Source organism: Motacilla alba, chromosome 7, assembly GCF_015832195.1.
Source record: "Motacilla alba alba isolate MOTALB_02 chromosome 7, Motacilla_alba_V1.0_pri, whole genome shotgun sequence".
In the NCBI taxonomy this organism is placed as follows: domain Eukaryota; kingdom Metazoa; phylum Chordata; class Aves; order Passeriformes; family Motacillidae; genus Motacilla; species Motacilla alba.
In genome coordinates this window covers 405,888-416,226 of record NC_052022.1, presented here as the reverse complement: position 1 = coordinate 416,226, position 10,339 = coordinate 405,888, and the positions used below count along the sequence as shown (strand labels likewise).

At 53.6% G+C, this 10,339-nt stretch overlaps 1 protein-coding gene across 1 annotated transcript; it reads left to right on the top strand.

Annotated features, from left to right (window-relative positions):
• Positions 1–1,157: 1,157 nt before the first annotated feature.
• UPP2 (uridine phosphorylase 2) lies at positions 1,158–10,339 on the top strand. Its single transcript, XM_038141998.1, has 7 exons — positions 1,158–1,332; positions 1,923–2,040; positions 3,068–3,226; positions 5,354–5,468; positions 6,041–6,250; positions 7,474–7,620; positions 8,069–10,339. The coding sequence occupies exons 1-7, from the start codon at positions 1,307–1,309 to the stop codon at positions 8,659–8,661; spliced, it is 1,368 nt and encodes a 455-aa protein (XP_037997926.1). The 5' UTR covers positions 1,158–1,306; the 3' UTR covers positions 8,662–10,339.

The window sequence follows — 10,339 nt, the reverse complement described above, 5'->3', positions numbered from 1 at the left end:
AGAACTCCTTCCAGCCTGCCTTGGTATGACTCCAGCAAGCCTGAAATATCCCTGAGAGCTCTGCTCCTTCCCCTTCTCAGAGCTGTCCTGACCCTATCTTGGGCAAGGTACCCAGTTTACATGTTCCCAGGCCACTGGCTTGCAGTGTTTGCTTATTTTTGTACAGGGTTTTGCAATTTAAAGGGTTTGGATGGGTAGCAAAATGGGCATTTGCTCAGGGAAAGGCTTCCTCAGTTACAATTTCTGTCCCTCCCCATTAGGAAAACAGGACCGTGTCACTGCCTGAATGCAGGGTGCAAGTGAGCCCCACACAATGTGCTTTCACCCAATAATTAATTACCTGTCACTTCTCTAATTATCAGAGCTTCCATTGACAATTCCCAGAGGCCAACAGCAAATGCCAGATTCTGCCCCTTCAGCAGCTGCCTGAAATATCTTCCAAGGCAGTGTCTCCTGTGGTTGGGACAGGAAGCAGGACCAGTATCTCCAGTCTGCTCCTGCAGGAGCATCGCACGCTCGTCCCGCAGCCCCACAAGCACCCTGGCTGCCCTGGACTGGGAGCTGTGCAAGGCTGCCCCGGCACACTGCACACTGTTCTGACAGGCTCCTGAGCTGAGACAGGGCTGGGTGCACCATGAGGGCCAACAGTGCTGTCTGGGCATTGCTGAGAGTGAAATTAGCCTCCCCAGCCAGGCTGGTGCTCCAGGAGCTGTTCTGAGCAGGGCTGGAGGTTGGCTACAGCCCAAACTCCGGTTTTGTGCACCCCACACAAATGCAGGGACGTTTTGGATTTGCACCTACTGGGGCCAGAGAATGGCCCAGCTGGCAGAAGTGTCCAGGCCAGCAGCAGTGGCCAGGCTGTCAGTGTCCCTCAGTCTCCAGGGCCAGGCAAACACAGCCCGAGGCGGGAGCGTAGCAACATCCAGCTCAGACAGACCATCTCCCCAGGTGCACATGTGCAGCCACGTGCCCGGTGCCCTCCCCACCGGCCAGAGGGCCAGCAGGTCACTGCCCCCGGCCCTGGGGCCACCAGCCAAGGTCATTGGTGACGCACCTGCCCAAAAAGCCAGTCTGGGAGGAACCGTGCCAGCCAAGGAGGAACCTTGGCACGCAGGCGTGGGCGGTGGCAGGGGGGCTGGCCACTGTTGACCTTGGGAGCTGCACAAAGCAGAGGAGGTATTTAACCCCCTGCAGAGCCCCTTGAAACCTCTTCTGAGCTGTAGACCTCGACAGCTGAGAACACAGGCAGTGTTTTCCTTACCTTTTTGGCAGGGTATCGCTTTCAGCTGACTCTGGCGGAGCCGCTATGACCGAAACAACAGGTTACTCGGGGTGAGTAACGGGAACATCTGAATCTGTTTTAATAAGAGATGAAAAATGTTCTCCAGGTTTCATTTAAGCCTCATTTATAAGAGTAACCCGCACTGTTAGCTGCCTCTCATCTCTTACGGCAGGTGGAAAGGGACAGCAAGCTGGCCTCTGGCTGCCTGCAGTGTCTGCACTCACCCTGCCAGGCAGTTATTTGGGACAAGTGTGAAATCCTGATTTGCTAAGAGCTTAATAAACTGTCACATAGAAAATAGCACAGTACACCACCCCTGGACATTGCTGGCAAAACCCTATGAAGGAAAGAGCTAAGGTAGCCATTGACAAAATCGATAAATACTGAGACATATTTTTTGCCAAATACATAGCTGTAATAACAGACATGTCAAAGAGGTTACCTGGAGCAGTAAGACAGCTGGTCCAAACACCACACACAGCTGGCTTGCCCCTTGTCCCTGTCCCATCCCTTGTCCAACACCAGGGCTGCACGTACCCTTGTGGAGCTTCCAGGCTGCCCTGTGCCCCGCTTCTGCCTGTCCCCCTCCCTGTGGGCACTGCCCGGTGCCCCAACCCCTCTCCTCATTATTTCCCTGCAGGAACGGGCTTGTCCTTGTTAAAAACCCACACCTAGACTTGATGGAGGAGGACGTCCTGTACCACTTGGACTTGGGAACGAAGACGCACAACCTGCCAGCAATGTTTGGGGACATAAAGGTAAAGAGCAGGTCCAAAAGCGAGGCAGCAGCTCCCCCCTGCACAGGCTCTCCAGCGGTGCATCCCACGGTGCTCCCAGCCCATGCTGGGCCCGCTGCTGCCAAAGCTCCATGGGGTGGGGTCTGGCTGCTCAGCCAAAGCAGCCTGGGCAAGGAGGCTGTCTGTCCTTGTTTGTTTTGGACAGAAATCACAACAGAAAATTACCCTTTTAAAAACCTGTAGCTCTGTAAAACCTGATTTAATATTGGCCCCGTGTTGGAGGACAGACAGAAGAGGCATTTGTCCAAAGAATCTTGATCATCATCTACTGGAGACAAGGGAAAGAGAATGTCATATCAGTTTTGGCTGAGACCTGCTGTCAAAACTGACTTGTCACGGTGGCATCCTCTTTAATTTCAAGCCAGAGTCTTTCCCTGGTTGTGCAGGGGAAGAGCCTCAGTGCCCAGGGCTGGAGCAGCCTTGCACAGACAGCGTGGGCTCCTGCTGCCCTGCACCCTGGCAGCAGGATCAGCACTGCCCTGGCAGCTGCACACTCACCCTCCTCCTACCTTCAGCCAGCAGATTTTCCTTTAATATGTAAAATTTGTCCTTTTTACTCCCTGACTTTATGGCCTCTGTGCCATCAGCAGCGCTCACTAATTGGAGTCAGCATTGTTCATAGAATAAATTAACCAGTGAGCTCCTCCAGCATCTGGGTTTGCTTTGCTATCAGGGGTGATACTACCAGCTCAAATCTGGAAATTATTTTAGATTTTCTTGCCTAGGACTGATACCCAAGTATGTGCAGCTGTACGGCTGCCCAGACCCTGGGCAGACGCCACCCTGCCAGAGTGACAGCCTGGGTTTCGTGTTGATTCCTGGTTTTGTGACCCTCAGGTGCTCCAGTGTCCCTTGATTGATGGTGAGGAAGTGGCATCCCGCTGCTTTCTCTGGGAAGATGTGCCTGGCACAGCCACCACCGCCACAGTCAGGCTGGCTCGGGGTGCTTGCTCTAGCCGAGTACCAACACGCTGCTCTTCCGTTCCAGTTCGTGTGCGTCGGCGGCAGCCCGAACAGGATGAGGGCGTTTGCCCAGTTCATGCGGCGGGAGCTGGGGCTGGCGGGCGCCGGGGAGGACGTGGCTGACATCTGCGCGGGGTCGGACCGCTACGCCATGTACCGGGCAGGGCCCGTGCTCTCCATCAGCGTGAGTTCCGCGCCGCGCTCGGGCCGCCGGGGGCTGCAGCCGGCAGGGTCCCGCAGCCTGCCCCGCACGGGGACGCGGCTGGCACCATCTGTCCCTCACATGGCCTCGCCTCCCCCAGCACCCACCCGCAGAGCTTTTTCTTCTGTGCGCTGCTCAGCCACTAGCACCCGTGCGGCCCCAGCCGCGGCAAAGCCGCTCCCGTTTGAACAGCGCTCCCGGCACCCGCACGCTGCTCCCGGCACCCGCACGCTGCTCCCGGCACCCGCACGCTGCTCCCGGCACCCGCACGCTGCTCCCGGCACCCGCACGCTCCCTTTGGAAAGGGCCGCTTTAAACAACAGCCGTGCACGTGTTCTGCTCGGCTCGGTTCGGGAGGAAAACCGCTTCTCACCACACATGAACTACGGAACGCTGCTGGGAGTATTACATCGATACAAGCTCCAAAAGAAAACGCTGGCCTTCTTATTAATTATTCTTTTAGAGCAGGATTTTTGGCACTGAACAAGGCAAAAAGCAAACACGGGCTGTGCTGGGGAGCGCTCACACCCAAAAGCTCGGTCCTAACGCCATTTCTTCAGGCACAAGATTAGTCTGAAGTGTGATTCACAACAGATGGAATCACTCACACAACACAGCTCGTGTTTCGTCCCTCTGACAAACCAAACCAATCCTGACCAAGGGGATCAAGGCCGAGGGAATCAATCTGAGAGGATCCAAGGGGGAGAACTGGCACTAGATTTGCTGTTCCCCAGCCTGGCAGCAGCAGTGACACAGCCAGAAGCAAACCCTCACTGAGCTTGCGGCCATGCACCAGCTTTGGCCAGTGCAGACGGGGACACGGGGCAGAGCACATGGCCGCCCTGAGAAGCATCCTGCAGAGCTGCTGCCAACACCACATTTCTGCAAGTTGCTTAGAAACAAAACTGAGCTCAAACATACAGGGGCACAAACACAGATTCCAGCTCTGAATATTTACAATGAGAATTAATTTTTTAGGCATCGGCGAATCAGCCAGGCTGATGCTCCAGAACAACAACATGCAAAAAGGTTTCATATTTAAAACATGATACAAGGCAAACAGACCATTGGTCTCACAGCCAAGAGAAAGGAGACAAAGCAACACAAAAACTGGCTGTGTACCATAATCAGTGGAGCTTTCATATATGCTTCCTTCAGGTTTTTGAAGGTGATAGCAAAACCAAAAAAATGTGAGGCATTTTCAACAGGAAAAACCAAACTCCACAGCACCAAACATCTTTTGTACTTAAAAGTAAAGCTAAGAAAAGGATGTTGGTCTAGCAGTGGAGCAGAAGACAGATGACCAAGCAAGAAGCACTGGGCAGATGCAGCAGAAGCCGCAGCAGCTCCAGGCCCGCAGAACACCTGGCAGCCCTGGGGAGCAGCAGCAGAGATGGGAGTGGGGCAGCACGCTCCGTGGAGGATGGGAACCAGCCGGTGCCAGCAGTGGGGAGCTGGTAGCCAGACAGGGGCTGGGGACAGAAGGGCAGCAGGAGAGGGAATGTCAGCCAGGAAGAGGGACAGGCAGCCTGCAAGGCACACAGCAAACACCTGACCCTGAAGCCTGTCCTCACCGAGGGACACAAACCCTTCCATTGCCCATTGTGCCCAGCAATGTTGCAGAGATGCTCCAGTGTGGGGTGAGGACAGGCTGCAAGGCACATGGAGAAGTGAAGGCTCAGGTTGCTCTCACTGAAATTCACCACTCCCAGAGCATGAGCAGGACACCACAAAGCACGAGTCAGTACATGGTTTAAGGATTGGCAATGCATGGGGAAGGTCTGGGAGCATTCAGGTGCTGGGATGTAATTTTGGACCTTCCTTGAAGGACTGGCACCATCTGTGGGCCCACACAGGGTCCCCAGGCATGAACACCAGCTCTACTGACTTGAAGAACCTTTAAAGCATTGAGGGGAGGAGAAGAGGTTAGACACCTCACCTGAACAGACTAAAAAGACCCCAAGATGTCTCTTCCCCCTCAAAAAAACTGCTGTTGTCATCGTCAGCAGAGGAGGCCACAGCATAACCCTGAGCTTGTTGCAGTCACGTACCTGTCACCTGCCGCAGTCTCGTGGGGACTGATGCTTCTCTTTTCTCTCCTTCCAACAGCATGGAATGGGCATCCCTTCCATTTCCATTATGCTTCATGAGCTGATCAAACTGCTGCACCACGCAAAATGCCGGGACGTTACTATTATACGCATCGGTACTTCTGGGGGCTTAGGTAAGCAATTCGTGGCCTTTCTTCAGAGCCAAACAGCTATTATTAAAAAGAACTCGCAGCAATAGGTCATGCAGCTCTGAACTTTAGCATTTTTTCAGGTCTCTAAATATCAAACACGGTATTTTGTTTTGGGACAAACCCAGAGAACTTGTAGCGACTGGTTTGGCAGTGTGCACAAAGGCCTTGATTCCACTACAGCCATGTGTCACTTTCCAAAGAGAAAACGTGGATTAGAGGTGACCCAGATGAATCCGTGTCTCCTGGCTGAGGCAGTGGTGCTGCCCATCCTTGCACAAGATGGCAGGGGGCACACGATCCCTGCGAGCCAGAAGCAGCTAAACTCCTGTCACTCAGCACATTCTCACAATCCCTTACCTTCTGCTGATTCTGTGCATTTTACTTGTACATCCCTGCTACTTCATGAATTTCATTATTCTCTGACATCTTTACTCTCTGAAAAGAGGAGCTCTGCAAGCACACGTAGATCTATTGAGATTTTCCTGCTGTGCTGAGGTTTGGCAGCAGGACACAGGTGTTACGAGCTCTGGCAAGCTCAGCTTCCATACCCACAGGGATCGAGGCTGGGTCTGTTGTGATCACCGACACGGCCGTGGACTCCTCCTTCCAGCCACGTTTTGAGCAGGTGGTGCTGGACGACGTGGTGGTGCGGAGCACCGAGCTGGACAAGGGCCTTGCGGAGGAGCTGCTCGCCTGCAGCAGGGACCTTCCTGACTTCCCCACGCTCATTGGCCATACCATGTGCACCTACGACTTCTACGAAGGTAAAACCAGCTTCGTCTGTCCCTCCTCTCCACACACAATGCCAAGTCTTTCTACTCCTCCATGGACAAAGCTATCCAGGGAACCCAGGCCCCAGAAGGGCTGCAGCCAGAGACCCACGTGGCGCTGGGGGGCCCAGGCAGGGCGGGAGGCACCCCCAGAACACACAGTACCACTGCTTGCACCTTGCTGAGTTTGCCACCAAGCTGCTCCCCTACAGCAAGATTGTCACTTCAGAACTACCAAACACTAGGAAAACATTAGGTTGCCTGTGAGATTTCCATAAACAAACTTTGGTTACTCTGGAACCATTTCCTTTGCAAAATTAAATGCTGACTGCAGAGTGGATGGAACGTAATAAATGAAGAATTAATAATCTGAGCACTATTTATAAACCTTTAGATCTGCTTGCAGATGCAGCCATCTGTGTATTGCTTTAGTCCATATTTTATTTAAACAAAAAGCCATTTGAGAGGATTAAAGTAGGAGCAGCAATAAACTGAAGGGCGGTCCAGGCCGGCCAGCCACAGGTAAGCACTTGCCTGCCCCAGGGCCTTCAGACAGTGTGAGAGGAGGAGCTGCACAGGGCACAGCTCTGCTCCGAGCACACAGCAGCACAGCCAGAGCCCCCGGAGGGGTTAGAGGAGAGGGTGGGGATGGCTGCCCTCACTGAACACAGTGTCAGTCCTGCCTGCAACGGTACCTGGAGCTGCAGCAGGGGAGCACCAGGGGCTGGGACCAGCTCCCCGACCACACCGGGGCTGCCCACACCAGGAATGCCTCTGCCAGCAGCTCCAGCTTCCATCCACAGCAGCCTCTGCAGAAAAATTAAATCCACGTGAAAGGGGTTTCCTCTCCTCAGTGTTCCCATTCTGCACAGCTTGTTGCACCTCTTCTGCAGTCAGCTGGCATTTTTGGGGTTGAACCTGGCAGATCTTCACGGCTGCCATGCAGCAATGGCCTGTCCCCACAGAGCACAGCGTCCGCTGGTACCTGAGGGCCAACTCACCTTAACCTCAGCTTTTACCAATGTTGAAACCTGTGTCATTCTTTCCCCTATACAGAGACACATCTTGCTGACTTTAACACTGAGGATGAACTAGCTGCTCACAGGAAAACCTTGTGGGCCTCAGACAGAATGTGGGCACCACTGGACTTCCCATTTTCACCTACGCTCCATGACGCCTGCAAGGCCAACAGTGACAGTTCTCTGCTTCCTTTCCAGGTCAGGGGAGATTAGATGGTGCATTATGCTCTTTTTCAAGTGAAAAAAAGTTGGCGTACTTAAGGAGGGCTTATGAGGCCGGTGTGAGGAATATTGAGATGGAGTCCACTGCTTTCGCCGCCCTGTGTGGCCTGTGTGGCCTCAAAGGTGAGTCCTGTTGCTTCCACCTCCTCCCCACACACAGGCTGAACCCACTCTAAGGGTCCCGTTCTGTGTCAGAGGGCCAAACACATATCCTTAATGATTTTATCTAGAAAAGAACACTAAAGCAAAGTTCATAGTCCAGTAAAACCCAAGTGTGCACTAGGAGACCTGAGTGCGTGCTGGGCAAGCCAACAGCTTGCTCCCTTCAGGCCCCTGCGGACCCTACAGCACGTCCCGGCCGTGCTGCCCCTGAAGGTTTGGGGGCAGCGGAGCCGCAGCTCCCGGCTCCGGCCGTCAGGGCCGGGCAGGAGGGGCCGCTCTCCCCGTGAGGGCCGGGCAGGAGGGGCCGCTCTCCCCGTGAGGGCCGGGCAGGAGGGGCCGCTCTCCCCGCTCTCCCCGGGCAGGAGAGGCCGCTCCGCCCGTGAGATGACCGCGCTCCGTGCTCCCGCAGCCGCCGTGGTGTGCGTGGCGCTCCTGGACCGGCTGGAGGGGGACCAGATCCGGGCGTCCCACGAGGTGCTGTGGGAGTACCAGCAGCGGCCGCAGCGCCTGATCGCCGCCTTCATCCGCAAGCGCCTGGGGCTGCCCCCGCACGGGCTGAGGCCGCGGCAGCAGCGCAGGGCCCGGCACACGCGGCCCGCTCCGGGAACGGCGAGCTGCGGCCCGGGCCGGAGCCAGCGCTCACCGCGGGGCCGAGCGGCCCGGGCCGGAGCCAGCGCTCACCGCGGGGCCGAGCGGCCCGGGCCGGAGCCAGCGCTCACCGCGGGGCCGAGCGGCCCGGGCCGGAGCCAGCGCTCACCGCGGGGCCGAGCGGCCCGGGCCGGAGCCAGCGCTCACCGCGGGGCCGAGCGGCCGCCCCGGCGCGGCTGGCACCGCGCTCACACCGTCTGCGCTGACAGCCGGCTCGGGCTGCGGGACGCAGCTGCACCTTCCTCACTCCCGGCTCCGGCCGCCGAAAAGGACTGTCCTGTTCGGGCCACTCCTGCCCACAGCGATCTTCCTGGAAGGACAGCCCTTTGCTTTGGGCATGAAGACAAAACCTAAGTAAATAATATGAAAATTAATCCACATTTTGACCATTATTGTTACTGCTGTCACAAAGGCCGTTCATATTTTCATTCCTACAGTATTTAAAGATGCCACAAAGAGGCACATGCCAGAGTTTGAGTACAAGAGGGACACCACAGCACCCAGCCGTGGTCAGCTGAGGACCTGACCTTCAAGCACTGGCTGACATTAAAGACACTTTTCTCACTACCAAAACTCACAAATAAGTAACTTCATTTTCACAGAGATATTCTCATCAAGCTTTATAAAAATTTGATTGAGAGTGAACTGCCCATGCTTCATTCCTGGCATAAAGACAGCTGAGCTCTGAACTGCCACTCCTCCCAGCCAAACACACAAAGCAGGGCTGCAAGAGGTGCAGGTTGAGAAGCCCATTTATCATTACATTTTTGTAATTACTATTTTCATGTATGTAACCTGGAAAATTTATCTTTTTTTGTTTAGGTGTAGAAAGATTGATCATGACAGCCACTGTCATTATAAGCATTTCCATTTCCTGAAGGGTTCTGATCAGTCGTGACCAATTCTAAGGTGCGGATTATGAAGTAGGGTGAAACATCCACCTCCTTCCCACAGGAGCAGGAAAGAGGTGCCTGGCCAGGCTGGGGAACAGCCAAGGGGTCCGCAGAGCTCTCCTGGCATTGTAGTGCTGTGTGAAACACCCTTTTACTGACCTGCATGTTCTCCAGGCTCCACTGTTTTGTGAAACCTCCCCAAAATCCTCATTCTGGCCTCACGGTATCACTAAAGGCCCCAACTTACGGTTGCACTGAGGTAGCCCAGGCTTCTATAGACTTCTACTCAGTCTCCACTCTTGGACATTACAGACATGAAAACAACCACAAGTCTCAGCCTAAAAAAAATCTGTGCCCACTATTTCAAAACCAATGTCTGTTCCCTTTAAACTTTCTTTCTCATTAACGTCTCGGTATTTATAAAATATGGCAACTATAATCTCAATTCCACTGGTGCAAATTTTTTTACCTTGTAGATCTGCTTTTAAAGGCAAGGGGAAAAAAAAATCAACTGCCTAGGTCTGGGATGATGCCTTTCTGGGAATTGTCTCACAGCCAGTCTGTTCCCCACAGCAGAGCACTGCTGGTCTCGCCGCAGGAATATCCAGGGAATATCCCCACAGGAACAGACGGCTGTGAGGTGGCCAAGTGTGTTTTAAAAATAACGAGTTACCCCAAAGGAGATACCAAAATAAAAAGCACAAATATACACAGAATTGTAATTTTAGCACAAGCACACCAAGGCTGAGTCCAGAAGACATCACTCCCCCGGCTCAGGGCAGGCTCTGCAGCGTTTCCCCACTGAACTCAGCTGCAGCTCTGGGATTATGCTGCTCCTGGGCTGACCCTGTCTGTCACACCAGAAAATAAAGAAATAAAGACCCCATCTCTATTTATAATTTATATTGAAAAACTAATCTGCAATATTAAATTGAATGAATGGTTTGCAGTAAATATGATGCAGCAAGTTGCCTTCTAAATATAGACAAAGGTTTAAGTTTTATCTTATCATAATCAAGGAATATTAGAAACATTCATGGCAATGAAGATTCTATAACTAAAAAAATCAAATTCTCAAGAAACCTGGAAAGAAAATTGTGGGATTTATTCATGTAACATAATAAAATCTAAAGTATCTG